This window comes from Hyperolius riggenbachi, chromosome 6 (assembly GCF_040937935.1).
Source record: "Hyperolius riggenbachi isolate aHypRig1 chromosome 6, aHypRig1.pri, whole genome shotgun sequence".
Lineage (NCBI taxonomy): Eukaryota > Metazoa > Chordata > Amphibia > Anura > Hyperoliidae > Hyperolius > Hyperolius riggenbachi.
In genome coordinates, this window is record NC_090651.1 from 328,994,773 (window position 1) to 329,010,085 (window position 15,313).

A 15,313-nucleotide genomic window follows, 5' to 3' on the forward strand; every position below is an offset into this window, starting at 1 on the left:
TGGTACTGCTGAGCCATTGCCCTTTGAAAAGATGTGAGATTTTGGAAAGTGAAATAGGGAGGCAATGCAATCCTATGGGGGATTTTACCAATTTTGGACCCCTGTAACTCTGGTTTGCAGAGATGTAGGGACCCCATCTTTGGAATCCAAGTCTAACAATATGTCTTCTACCTGTATGAGACATTTCGTGAGATTCAGACTTTGCTAACGGCCATTGCTGCGATTTATGTACGTCACCATCACTACCATTGAAATAGCCCAAATAAACAGGTTTTTGTGACCCTAGGCTATGACCTCTTTGGCCTAGGGGCCCGAAACTCACCAGTCATGTTCCCCCTAAGGGTCCCTACAATGCTAGAAAATTTGGTACTGCTGAGCCATTGCCCTTTGAAAAGATGTGAGATTTTGGAAAGTGAAATAGGGAGGCAATGCAATCCTATGGGGGATTTTACCAATTTTGGACCCCTGTAACTCTGGTTTGCAGAGATGTAGGGACCCCATCTTTGGAATCCAAGTCTAACAATATGTCTTCTACCTGCATGAGACATTTCGTGAGATTCAGACTTTGCTAACGGCCATTGCTGCGATTTATGTACGTCACCATCACTACCATTGAAATAGCCCAAATAAACAGGTTTTTGTGACCCTAGGCTATGACCTCTTTGGCCTAGGGGCCCGAAACTCACCAGTCATGTTCCCCCTAAGGGTCCCTACAATGCTAGAAAATTTGCCACTGCTGAGTAATTGCCTTTTGAAAAGATGTGAGATTTTGGAAAGTGAAATAGGGAGGCAATGCAATCCTATGGGGGATTTTACCAATTTTGGACCCCTGTAACTCTGGTTTGCAGAGATGTAGGGACCCCATCTTTGGAATCCAAGTCTAACAATATGTCTTCTACCTGCATGAGACATTTCGTGAGATTCAGACTTTGCTAACGGCCATTGCTGCGATTTATGTACGTCACATCACTACCATTGAAATAGCCCAAATAAACAGGTTTTTGTGACCCTAGGCTATGACCTCTTTGGCCTAGGGGCCCGAAACTCACCAGTCATGTTCCCCCTAAGGGTCCCTACAATGCTAGAAAATTTGCCACTACTGAGTAATTGCCCTTTGAAAAGATGTGAGATTTTGGAACTGTAAATAGGAGGCCCAATGAAAGCCTATGGGGGATTTTACCAAATTTGGAGCCCTGTAACTCTGGTTTGCAGAGATGTAGGGAACCCATCTTTAGAGCCCAAGTCTAACAATATGTCTTCTACCTGCATGAGACATTTCGTGAGATTCAGACGTTGCTAACGGCCATTGCTGCGATTTATGTACGTCAGACTCGCCACCATTGAAATTGCCCAAATAAACAGGTTTTGTGACCCTAGGCTATGACCTCTTCGGCCTAGGACTGCATTGAACGCGACCCACGCATTGTGCGCATTCTGGACAACACCAATTACTGGGTTTATACCCTTCTGGATCCACGGTACAAACACAATGTTCCAAAACTGCTTGAAGAAAGAGCCAGACAGGTCAAAATGGAAGAATACCAGCAGGCCCTTGTGGAGACTTTAGAGAGGAGATTGACATCCTCCCCCTCCTCTAGCCAGTTGTACGCCGACAGACTGACTTCCGCAAACCCAGGACGACCAGGAGGGCAGCAAACAACACAAGCCGCAGCTAGTGCCCAAAAGGGAATGGTATCGGCAGTGTCCTTGGAGTGGGAAAATTTTCTGACACCCATGCAGCAGCACACAGAACAGCAAGCGTGCAGATCCACCTCCAACACCGATCGCCTGGAGAAGATGGTCAAGGACTACATGTCAGATGGCGTAGCTGTGTTGAACAATCCATCTGCACCCTTCAACTATTGGGTATCGAAGCTAGACACCTGGCACAAACTGGCAATGTACGCAATAGAGGTGCTGGCTTGCCCGGCAGCCAGCGTTATGTCGGAACGCTGTTTCAGTGCTGCCGGAGGCATCGTCACAGATCGGCGGCGTATCCGCCTCTCCACAGAAAATGCAGACCGTCTGACTCAAATTAAAATGAATAAATCCTGGATTGGAAACGACTACGCAACACTCCCGGACCCCAACCAAGTAACATGAACAATGAACATCTGTGATGGGTTAGCGTTTCCGGTCCCTGTTTATTGAACCTCTCATCTGTATTACATTTATGACTGCATGGCGACAAAATGCAAATTGCTATCCGCACGCTTCTTGTCCTCATGCAAGGCCTGGGTTGTTGTGTCTCAAAGCGTGACCTTCTCCTCCTGCGCCACCCTCCTCCTGTTCCATCACGTGTGCTGCTGCTGGGTTAGCGTTACCGGTCCCTTTTCCTGGAACCTCTTATATGTATTACATTTATGACTGCATGCCGACAAAAAGCATGTTACCTGTGCAAAGAAAACAGACATGTCCCGCATTTAAAAGACAGTTTTCCCTTTGAAACTTTAAAATCGATTTTCTCAAAAGCTATAAGCTCTTTTTGCTAAAAAAAATTTTCCTCTTGTACCCACTCCCAAGGTGCACATACCCTGTAAATTTGGGGTATGTAGCATGTAAGGAGGCTTTACAAAGCACAAAAGTTCGGGTCCCCATTGACTTCCATTATGTTCGGAGTTCGGGTCGAACACCCGAACATCGCGGCCATGTTCGGCCTGTTCGGCCCGAACCCGAACATCTAGATGTTCGCCCAACACTACTTCCCTCTGAAGTAACATGGCCCTCATTGATATGAACTGTTTGGTGACTTCCATAGAGAAGTGTAAAAAATGTACACATTTTTTTTTTCTAGTCTGATTTTCTCTATCTAGGAAGCTATACTACTATTATGTGCTTGTAACTTTTGTTATCCAATTAATCTGACTGGCTTGGGGTACAGTGCTAAAGTTGTCGATATTTTAATATATATCTTTCAAATATTTTATTTTGCCATCTCCTCTTAATTTTTTTATACCACGTGTGACTTTGTATCTTCTGTTTAGAATCTGATAAAAGTCCCATATATGAAAATGATCTTACTTTACAAATGTCTTCTGAAGATAAGGTAATTTTTGTTCATTGGCTACTTATATAACCTATTGTATAAAGTATAATATGATGCAAATTATTTATTCTATGTGGAACTGTGTACCAAACTTTTTCTTTCATTTTAGGATAGAGAGAAAGATTTTTAGTGGCTGCCTATGACACTGTTGGTGTGGTTTTCTGTCACTTCGGGCCTGATGCATGTAACTGCAGTAATATTGCAGTGCACAGGCTGCACACAACAATATTACCCTTACTCCTAAAAGCAAGTGCATCGAGGTATGCTATTAGCCTAACCCGCAGTACTCCATTAATGTTGCTGTTGCTACGGTAATGCACTTTACTAATGAGTGTTATTTGAGTAATGCATGTTGTGTTAATAGCCTAACTCAAAGTACCATATTTTTTGGACTAGAAGACGCTCCTGAACATAAGATGCACCTAGGTTTAGAAGACAAAACACAGTAGAAAAAAAAATATATATACTAAACCTGGTGCATCTATGATGAAGGGGCATCTTGTGGATTATGCCCTCTTTGTATCTCATGCCCCCTTGTATCTCTTGTGTCTCCCTGTGTCCTCCTCTGTCCGCCTTGAGTCCTCCATGTGTCCACCTCTGTACTCCTTGTGTCCTCCTTTATGCCCCTTTGTTTCCCCCTTATGTCCTCCTCTATGCCCATTTGTGTCTCATGTCCTGTTTGTCCCCATTTCTTCCTCTGCATGGGCACAATACAGGGAGTCCCCAGCAATGTGGTGGGATGGAGGTTCATATTGGCAGGTGTCACAAGTAAGGAATTCCTTGCATTTGGACTATTAGATGCAGTAACATTTTTCCCAACTTTTAGGGGAGAAAAAGTGAGTCTTATAGTCCAAAAAATACAGTACTTGCTGGCAGAAGTAAGGGTAATATTGCAAGCCAATGCATATTTGGATATCAAATATAGGAAATTGAAAACATATTACAAAAACGACTTATAATGCTAAAAAGCTTCTAACTGGAAAAAGAGGAAATACTGACATCAGGTGGCCAGTAAAGATAATGACCACTGACAGCAGCATTTGTAGAACTACTTTGGATGAGTTGATAGGAAAAGGGATGGAGAAAGAAATAAGAATAAATACTGATGATAAAAAAAGATAAAATATAGCAATTAAAAATAAAAATCTATGTATGAATAAAATGTTACAAGAGGCAATAACCAGATGGCAGATTAAGTGCTACAAGATATGATTTACCAAGAATAAAATATACTATATTCTCTCATTCCCCCTGGAGATATTGTCTAGGATCTTGTAAAATGGACTTAGGCCCAGTTCACATTAGCGGTTGCTATCCGGAATCGCCGTGCCGGAGCCGTGCCGGAGCCGGACCGCATGCGGACCGGAGGAAACGGACGCACGGCATAGCAATGAAAGTCTATGCGACCGTTCACATGCGTCCGTTTCGTCCGGACCGGAGCCGGACCGGAGCCGGACTCCGGCGTCCGTTCCAACATGCGCTATTTTTTGGTCCGGCTGGTCCGGCTGACGTATCCGGACCGGAGCCGGAATGTTGCATCCGGCCAATGGAAACCAATGAGAACCGGAGAGCGCACAACACACTGGCTATAAAAACCGGATGTTATACCACACTTCCTATGCTGACTCTATGGTATAGTGGCCATTTTGGATGGGGACCACATGGCACCAGCGTTCACAGAGTGGAGCAGCAGTGACTTCATGCTGGAGCTCTTTGGCAGCAACATGTCTGACGATATGTCTGATAACGAGGGGGTGAGGCCCTACACATCAGAAGACCTCATCCTACAGGTGCAGCAGGTACCAGCCCTGTGGGACAAGGGGGATGCGGACCACAGCAACATCAAAAAATGCAGAGGCCTGTGGAAAAAAATTGCCAAGCTGTATGTGGAGGACTTTGAGCAGTTGAGCAAGAGACAGCAAGGCACAGAGGGTATGTTGACTAGAACTTTTTTGGGGGGGCTTGTGGTTAGCTTGTGATGTATTCCACTTTTGCTATGGATTTGTGTCACCCACGTGTTGCCCACCCACCTGTTCCCCACCCACCTGTACCCCACCTGTGATGTATCCCACCCACCTGTGATGTATCCCACCCACCTGTACCCCACCTGTGATGTATCCCACCCACCTGTGATGTATCCCACCCACCTGTGATGTATCCCACCCACCTGTACCCCACCTGTGATGTATCCCACCCACCTGTGATGTATCCCACCCACCTGTACCCCACCTGTGATGTATCCCACCCACCTGTACCCCACCTGTGATGTATCCCACCCACCTGTGATGTATCCCACCCACCTGTATCCCACCTGTGATGTATCCCACCCACCTGTGATGTATCCCACCCACCTGTATCCCACCTGTGATGTATCCCACCCACCTGTGATGTATCCCACCCACCTGTACCCCACCTGCGATGTATCCCACCCACCTGTACCCCACCTGTGATGTATCCCACCCACCTGTACCCCACCTGTGATGTATCCCACCCACCTGTATCCCACCTGTGATGTATCCCACCCACCTGTGATGTATCCCACCCACCTGTACCCCACCTGTGATGTATCCCACCCACCTGTGATGTATCCCACCCACCTGTACCCCACCTGTGATGTATCCCACCCACCTGTGATGTATCCCACCCACCTGTACCCCACCTGTGATGTATCCCACCCACCTGTGATGTCTCCCACCCACCTGCGATGTACCCCACCTGTGCACATAAAACATAAACAATGACCAATTATTAAACATCAATTTATTGTATAAAATTAAGACATTTAAAATCACTTAAAAACTTGAAACTCCAAAATAAACACATTTCAACAAAACATATTAAAAACCAAACATTCACCCTCGTCCTGGTGGTGTGGTAAAATAAAGTCTCAGTTGGTCCCTGTTCCGCAGTGACACTACCCTTGGCCTGGTTGCATACCTCCGCAGGGGCATTAGTGGAAGCACATTCGGGGGTTCCGGTGTCTCTCTTTCCTCCTGCCGCACAAAGTTGTGGAGGATGCATGCTGCCTTCACCACGACAACTGCGTTGCCCGGTTTCAGCAGCATGGGCGTGTGGAACACTCTCCACTTTGACACCAGGATCCCAAATGTGCACTCCACCATTCTCCTTGCACGGCTCAACCGAGCATTGTAAGTGTAGCTGGCTGGCATCAAGTCCCCTGTCTGGGTACGGACGTATTACATGGTTGGACAGGGCGAAGGCCTCGTCCCCCACAAACACATAGGGGTAGGCCGGTGCCCTTGTCCCAGGCCAGGGTCTGTCACGGGGGAGACGCAGTCTGCCTTCCTCCATCAGCCGGCAAAGGGTCGTACGCTGGAAAATTCCAGAGTCATTGGAACTACCGTACGACCCCACGTCCACGTACACAAACTTGTAGTCCGCATCTGCCACTGCCATTAGAACAATGCTAAAGTATTTTTTATAGTTGAAATAATGGCTGCCACTCCCCACGGGTTTCTGAATCCGGATGTGTTTCCCATCCAGTGCGCCAACACAATTAGGAAACTTGCACTCGGTCCAGAAGCCCTGGGCGATCTCCTCCCATTTCGTGGTGTCTGGCACAGGCATGTATCTGGCCCTCAGTCGCGTCCAAAGGATCCTCGAAGTCCTCACGACGATGCCTGCCACCGTGCTCTTCCCAATACGAAATGTGACATGTAGCGATGTATATGTTTGTCCAGTTGCGATGTACCTACAAGAGAAATAATCGAAATCAATTTTTCATGTCGTTACAGGAGAAAGGTTCAAGACAAGGTGGCGCAATATACGTGATGCATACGTGAAATGGCTACGGAAGAAAAAACTTGCCGAACGAAGTGGCAGTGGCGGGGGAAAGCGACAAAAAGACTACCAATTTGCCAAGCAATTGTCTTTCATCAATGCAAGCCTGGAACCTAGACTGTAAGTACCACTACTGTGGGCAGGAACTGAGAGCTCATTTTTTAGCAGACAACTACCATGACTTCGGCCATGTATTGCTATAAACTGGCCTCAATTCCCATGGCTAGCGAACTTTTCTCACAAGCTTTATCAAATGTTTGGTAGAAACGGTTGATAAAGTGTTTGCTAGTGTTTGCTAGCTCTGTGAATTGACGCCACATGCTGTTTGGCACACCAATAAATATTGTTTTTATCTACAGGACTGAAGACAATTTGGAGCAAGAGGAACCGACCCAGGAGGCACGGTTCAGCAGTGAGGAGAGCTTGGTGGATGATGACGTCGCCGATGTAACCTATTTCCCCGAGGAGAGGAGTAGGAGGAGGGAGTCCTTGGCTATCACAGCTCTCTCCTTTGATGATGACTTGGTAGAAGAGAGCTTGGATGTTGAGGTTGCAGGACCGAGTGTGGAAGAAGCTGCACCTCCACAATCGACCGCTATGGAAGCTCCAGGGGAACAAGAACAAAGTGAGGAGCACCAAGAGACTGCAGTACAACCAGCGCGCAGGGCAACCCCGACACAGGCCAGAGGACGGGAAGATGCTGCCACACCACCAGTGAGGACCACCCCACCAGTGAGGCGTCGAGGTACCCTCCCCCCAACAAGGAGAGAACCAGAGTCCGAGATGTCCGGGGCTGTCTCCGGACTTCTCGGGATTCTTCAGAGCCACCAAACTCTCATAACCCGGCAGTTGCAAGATGAGGACAGGGGCCATATCATGGAGCAGTACAAGTCCCACATCACTTCACTGCAATGTGAGCTCGACGCTGTACATGGGCACTACAGGGACGAGCTTAAAATGATGCATGAGATGCACAGAGGAGAAATCGACCAACTGCGTGCGCAGCATCATCAGTCGGTGGGCCAGCTGCAGAACATGATGCAGCAAATGCATCAACAAAGCAAGGAACTACTGAAATTGCAGGCACACCCGTGTTTTCACACTGTGATGTCTCTAATACCATATTTGGAAAAGGTGCCTTCCCAAAACATGATGGCGTGCCATTCCACTTTGCTGGAGGTGATCAAACAACACATGGACACGCCATTATTGCAACCACCAATTTTTAGACCCCCACAACCAACAGCGGTGCCCACCTGGCAATCATCACAGATGTACACCGGCTACAGAGGCAGTCAATATGGGCCACCGCTGTCAGGGTCCAGCTCATCCACGACCAGCACCCAAGAGAGTCCAGATTTCCAGGCAGCAACTCCCACCTTTTCTAGTAGTGGTGCCGATCAAATTTGAAAAAAAAAGTCAAATTGTTCCTGGACATGCTCCTCTGAGTACCTCCGATCCTCGGAGGAAGGATACCATCCCAGGGCTTTTTAGCCCAACCTTTTCCCTGCCCCATCTCCTTCAACCAAGGTTCAGAGGTGTTCAGATGACCATGTCAGGGAACTTTTGTTTTTGCTGGACTTGAACTTTAGGGCCTGGTGTCCCCGAAAGACACTACCTGGGTCACAACCTTGTGCCTGTTGCACTGCACCTGTAGTCCTGCACCTATGCCTTTGATTCCTCTTGTTCCTTACTTTGTTGTTCCTAATCACTTGCACAAGACCCTTGGAGCCATGGGTGAAGGACACCTTCACTGGTCGGTGAGAGGCCTAGCCTTTTCACTGACCTGTGTCCTTCATCCATGGCTCAGAGGGTCATGTGCCAGTGGTTAGGTTTTTAAAGCACTTCAATTTTAGGGCCTGGTGTCCCCGAAAGACACTACCTGGGTCACAACCTTGTGCCTGTTGCACTGCACCTGTAGTCCTGCACCTGTGCCTTTGATTCCTCTTGTTCCTTACTTTGTTGTTCCTAATCACTTGCACAAGACCCTTGGAGCCATGGGTGAAGGACACCTTCACTGGTCGGTGAGAGGCCTAGCCTTTTCACTGACCTGTGTCCTTCATCCATGGCTCAGAGGGTCATGTGCCAGTGGTTAGGTTTTTGAAGCACTTCAATTTATTAGGGCCTGGTGTCCCCGAAAGACACTACCTGTAGTCCTGCTCCTCTGCCATCGGTTCCTCTTGCTCCTCACTTTGTTCTTGTTCCTAATCACTTGCACAAGACCCTTGAAACCATGGATGAAGGACTCCTACACTGGTCGGTGAGAGGCCTAGCCTTTTCACTGACCTGTGTCCTTCATCCATGGCTCAGAGGGTCATGTGCCAGTGGTTAGGTTTTTGAAGCACTTCAATTTATTAGGGCCTGGTGTCCCCGAAAGACACTACCTGGGTCACAACCTTGTGCCTGTTGCACTGCACCTGTAGTCCTGCTCCTCTGCCATCGGTTCCTCTTGCTCCTCACTTTGTTCTTGTTCCTAATCACTTGCACAAGACCCTTGAAACCATGGATGAAGGACACCTACACTGGTCGGTGAGAGGCCTAGCCTTTTCACTGACCTGTGTCCTTCATCCATGGCTCAGAGGGTCATGTGCCAGTGGTTAGGTTTTTGAAGCACTTCAATTTATTAGGGCCTGGTGTCCCCGAAAGACACTACCTGGGTCACAACCTTGTGCCTGTTGCACTGCACCTGTAGTCATGCACCTCTGCCATCGGTTCCTCTTGCTCCTCACTTTGTTCTTGTTCCTAACCACTTGCACAAGACCCTTTGAACCATGGATGAAGGACACCTTGACTGGTCGGTGAGAGGCCTAGCCTTTTCACTGACCTGTGTCCTTCATCCATGGCTCAGAGGGTCCTGTGCCAGTGGTTAGGTTTTAGAAGCACTAATAATTTAGGGCCTGGTGTCCCCGAAAGACACTACCTGTAGTCCTGCTCCTCTGCCATCGGTTCCTCTTGCTCCTCACTTTGTTCTTGTTCCTAATCACTTGCACAAGACCCTTGAAACCATGGATGAAGGACACCTACACTGGTCGGTGAGAGGCCTAGCCTTTTCACTGACCTGTGTCCTTCATCCATGGCTCAGAGGGTCATGTGCCAGTGGTTAGGTTTTTAAAGCACTTCAATTTATTAGGGCCTGGTGTCCCCGAAAGACACTACCTGGGTCACAACCTTGTGCCTGTTGCACTGCACCTGTAGTCATGCACCTCTGCCATCGGTTCCTCTTGCTCCTCACTTTGTTCTTGTTCCTAACCACTTGCACAAGACTCTTGGAGCCATGGATGAAGGACACCTTGACTGGTCGGTGAGAGGCCTAGCCTTTTCACTGACCTGTGTCCTTCATCCATGGCTCAGAGGGTCCTGTGCCAGTGGTTAGGTTTTAGAAGCACTAAAAATTTAGGGCCTGGTGTCCCTGAAAGACACTACCTGTAGTCCTGCTCCTCTGCCATCGGTTCCTCTTGCTCCTCACTTTGTTCTTGTTCCTAATCACTTGCACAAGACCCTTGGAGCCATGGATGAAGGACACCTACACTGGTCGGTGAGAGGCCTAGCCTTTTCACTGACCTGTGTCCTTCATCCATGGCTCAGAGGGTCATGTGCCAGTGGTTAGGTTTTTGAAGCACTTCAATTTATTAGGGCCTGGTGTCCCCGAAAGACACTACCTGGGTCACAACCTTGTGCCTGTTGCACTGCACCTGTAGTCCTGCTCCTCTGCCATCGGTTCCTCTTGCTCCTCACTTTGTTCTTGTTCCTAATCACTTGCACAAGACCCTTGAAACCATGGATGAAGGACACCTACACTGGTCGGTGAGAGGCCTAGCCTTTTCACTGACCTGTGTCCTTCATCCATGGCTCAGAGGGTCATGTGCCAGTGGTTAGGTTTTTGAAGCACTTCAATTTATTAGGGCCTGGTGTCCCCGAAAGACACTACCTGGGTCACAACCTTGTGCCTGTTGCACTGCACCTGTAGTCATGCACCTCTGCCATCGGTTCCTCTTGCTCCTCACTTTGTTCTTGTTCCTAACCACTTGCACAAGACCCTTTGAACCATGGATGAAGGACACCTTGACTGGTCGGTGAGAGGCCTAGCCTTTTCACTGACCTGTGTCCTTCATCCATGGCTCAGAGGGTCCTGTGCCAGTGGTTAGGTTTTAGAAGCACTAATAATTTAGGGCCTGGTGTCCCCGAAAGACACTACCTGTAGTCCTGCTCCTCTGCCATCGGTTCCTCTTGCTCCTCACTTTGTTCTTGTTCCTAATCACTTGCACAAGACCCTTGAAACCATGGATGAAGGACACCTACACTGGTCGGTGAGAGGCCTAGCCTTTTCACTGACCTGTGTCCTTCATCCATGGCTCAGAGGGTCATGTGCCAGTGGTTAGGTTTTTAAAGCACTTCAATTTATTAGGGCCTGGTGTCCCCGAAAGACACTACCTGGGTCACAACCTTGTGCCTGTTGCACTGCACCTGTAGTCATGCACCTCTGCCATCGGTTCCTCTTGCTCCTCACTTTGTTCTTGTTCCTAACCACTTGCACAAGACTCTTGGAGCCATGGATGAAGGACACCTTGACTGGTCGGTGAGAGGCCTAGCCTTTTCACTGACCTGTGTCCTTCATCCATGGCTCAGAGGGTCCTGTGCCAGTGGTTAGGTTTTAGAAGCACTAAAAATTTAGGGCCTGGTGTCCCTGAAAGACACTACCTGTAGTCCTGCTCCTCTGCCATCGGTTCCTCTTGCTCCTCACTTTGTTCTTGTTCCTAATCACTTGCACAAGACCCTTGGAGCCATGGATGAAGGACACCTACACTGGTCGGTGAGAGGCCTAGCCTTTTCACTGACCTGTGTCCTTCATCCATGGCTCAGAGGGTCCTGTGCCAGTGGTTAGGTTTTTGAAACACTTTAATATTAGGGACTGGTGTCCCCGAAAGACACTTGGGCAGCTATACCCTGCAACTCTTCCAGCACAAAGTTGGTGGTTGGTGTTCCTTAAAACTGACCGGGCTATACCATAGATATGTTATTTTTTGTCTTCCATGTTGGAAGAATGTTTCCATGTTGGAAAGTGGTTGTTTTTGCAATAAAAAAATTTGTTTTTACATACCTCAGTGTGATGAGTAGTTGTTCTTGTGGTGTGACTGCTCTCCTGAACGTGGTATCCTTCTTCCTAAGGTCATCCTTCACCATCTCCAAAAGGGTATCAAACCTGTCAGGAGAAAGGAAGAAGCTGTAAAGTATGTTGTGGGACAAGGAGTTGGGTGGAGGATGGGGGAGGTGTGTTTACAGAGGTTTGGGAGTGTTGTGGAGGGTGGGGGTGTAGTGTATAGCTAGGTATACAGGGATGTGGGGGTCAGGGTGGTGTGTTTAGCTAGGTATACAGGGATGAGGTGTTGTGGGGGTGAGGGTGGGGTGTTTAGGAATGGTGGGGGTTGGTGTATTTAGGCCTAGATACTTACAGGGGAATAGACATCCGAGTGTAGCTGTAGAACTTCTGTGGGTGTCGTCTGAGGTCCCGGTAGAGGGCCTGGAACTCTCCCTTCCTCTGCCTCCTGGCTAGTAGAGGGTGCACCCACCATCTCCTGCGAGGAGCACGCCTTCTCCCCACATAGTAGTAGGTAAACAACAGGAAGGAGAGAATTCCCAGGTAATAAGCGTAAAAAATGACTGGATCCATGGTCCCAACTGCTGTCTCTGTATCCAAGGATGGTCTCCACACGTCCAGCTGTCTCCAACAATGACCCCAGAGCTTCTGCTGACCTCCCAGAACCCCAGGTATTTATACAGGTTGTTATCTCTTTAAGAATCCGGATCCGGACCGCAACCGTGTTCATACCGCACGGAAACCGTATGCAACCGGACCGGATCCGGACCGGATCCGGACAGGAACCGTACGGTTCAGGTCCGATCCGGCTCCGGTGCAGTCCGGACATCCGGTGCGGTTTTTGCAAAACCGCAAGTGTGAACGGGGCCTAAAACTAAACATAAAAGCTTTGACCATATTGTGCCAACAGCATTATAAGTAGAAAATACAAACATACTACATAGGTATTCACACACCATTGTAAAGTAGTTGCGGTGGCCAGATTGGATTAATCCTCTGCTGGCTGCTGTGCTGACTGTTGTGAGAGCAGGGTCAGACTTGCTGCAGATAGGTAGGGAAAGCATTAGCTAGGCCTGTGTCCTTGTTCCTCACTAACTGTGAAAGCAAACAGCCCTTTTGAGAACTAGCACATTAGTCTTCTGTGTTTTTTTTTTTTGTGACACTTCACAGCCCACTGACACCCAGAGCTGTGTGCACACTACTGCTGTTTCCTCATTAAGTTGCAGGCACAGAGCTACTCCGGTGCATTATTATTTCACTGTATTCTAATAATACTATTGCATTTCTGCATCAACTCTGTAATTTTTGGTTGGACTTTTGGCACGGATCCCCCCTGGCAAGCCCTTGTCCAGGTGTTAGACCTTTTGAAACAAGTTTTCCATCACTTTTGTGGCCAGAAACAGTCTTTGTAGGTTTTAAAATTTGCCTGCCCATTGAAGTCTATGGCGGTTCTTCAGATTTGCCTGTTCGTGAACATTTATCTTGAGTTCACGTTCGCCGTTCGCAAACGGAAAATTCTATGTTCGCGACATGTCTAGGGAGAGGGATATGGAGGCTGCCAAAAATGTATTTCCTTTTTAAATAATACCAGTTGCCTGGGAACCTCTTTGGCTGCAATAATGTCTGAATTCCACACCTGAAACAAGCAGGCAGCTAATCCCATCAGACTTCAGGAACACACTTGTCAGAAAAGCTAGCGCTGTGGAAAACGCTAGTGTTAACGCACATAATGTAAGTCAATGGGCCGCATGAAAAAATGTATATGTTTGGGTTCGGCAATGTACATTTTTAAAAACGCTGAACTTGCTGCATATTTTTCCTAAAAATCACCTAATGTATGTCAATGGTGACGCAGAGGTATAGCGTTTTATTGCCTTGTGTATGCATTTGTAATGCGTTTTTTTTTACCAAGTTTGATGATGTATTTCTACTTCCTGTTGACTTCCTAGTAATCTGCATAAAACCCATGTAAAAATCACATACAAAACACACAAAAACGTATTTGCGATTTATGTGTGCAAACTGCAAATGCATCAAAACGAAAGAAAAACACATGTGTAAAATGAAAATGCAAATGGACTTAAAATGCATTTAAAATGCACAAACTCATATTTGGCTGCCTCCGACCCTTTACGTTTTTGGGCTCGATTCACAAAAGCCTAAAAGCTTTGGGCGTGCTAACTACAGTGCTAAGTAGATAGCACGCCCACAGCTTTTACTTATCACGCTATACTTTACGCACGCTAACTTAGCGTGAGAAGCTTAGGGCGACCTAAAGCCCTTTAGGAGTGCTAAGAGCCTTTTCACAGGCATGCTAACATTTAGCACGCTTTTGTGGATCGAGCCCATTGACTTTAATTCAATACAGTTCAGAGCATGCTTAGCCTATACTACTAGCTTATGTTTTTGAAAAACAACTGCCCCAGAGCTTGTCAGGGGCAGTAATGCTGTTAATATTGTTACTTAGAAGTGTGATTATATTTATTATTTATCATATTTCCCAAAACCATTAAATAAAAATAAAAAAAAATAAAAAAAAACATGCATGGTATCATGAGGGCAGAGGGCAATACATCAGAGGGCAATACAAAAGCTTAGCAGATGAGCTTTTTGTCCCTAGGGTTGTACAACAAACAAGGGAACATGATCTGCATATGCAAGAAAAAGGTTTTTGCATCTATTTTGAAAGGCGTCCTTCACAGTGAAAGTGGTTGAAATCTGGAACATCTTACCTCAGGAAGTAGTTATGGTAAACTCTTTATCTGCATTTAAAGTGTACTAGAGCTTAGCAAATATAAAAGTTTTATAGATACCTGGGGCTTTTCCCTCTTTGTCTGGGGGCTGTAACTAGTACAGTAAAGAAGAAAAGAAAAAAAAATGCAGGGGTACCAGGAGCCCTTATGGTGTATTATCTTCAGGTAACTGAAATAAAGGTAAGAGTAAATTATACTCACAAGTGTGGGTTGCTACAAAGGCAACCACTCGTTCAAGCATGTGGGGAAGTCCCGTTCCTTTTCCCTCTTTGGTACGGGGTCCTGTAACTTCAGCCAGTCCCGGCCAGTCTGTGCAAAAGAAGTGCCGCTGGAGAGATACGTAGAGGGTGCACTTCTTTTATGCAGACTGGCCGTGACTGACTGAAGTTATGGGTCCCGGAACTGAAGAGGGAGAAGACTGAGGATGGTGACTTGAGAGCAATCTGTGCGCAAGGGGCTAGAGGAAGCACCGGGTATGTATAAAACTTTTATATTTGGGTACTTATCCGTTAGCCGGGCGCATCCTCTAGGTGGCGACAAAACTCCACCAGAGTTACATCTTTCCCTACTATCCATGTCGGCCTGGAGGGGGAATAGTAATTAGCGCCACCTGCCGGA

General features: G+C 47.3%; 1 protein-coding gene across 1 annotated transcript in view; it reads left to right on the top strand.

Annotated features, from left to right (window-relative positions):
* LOC137522906 (carcinoembryonic antigen-related cell adhesion molecule 7-like) overlaps positions 1 to 15,313 on the top strand; it is a 178,770-nt gene that overhangs the window by 150,308 nt on the left and 13,149 nt on the right. Inside the window, exon 8 of the mRNA XM_068243049.1 lies at positions 2,985 to 3,046. Coding sequence (XP_068099150.1) covers positions 2,985 to 3,046 — 62 coding nt within the window. The remainder of the gene's footprint in view (positions 1 to 2,984; positions 3,047 to 15,313) is intronic.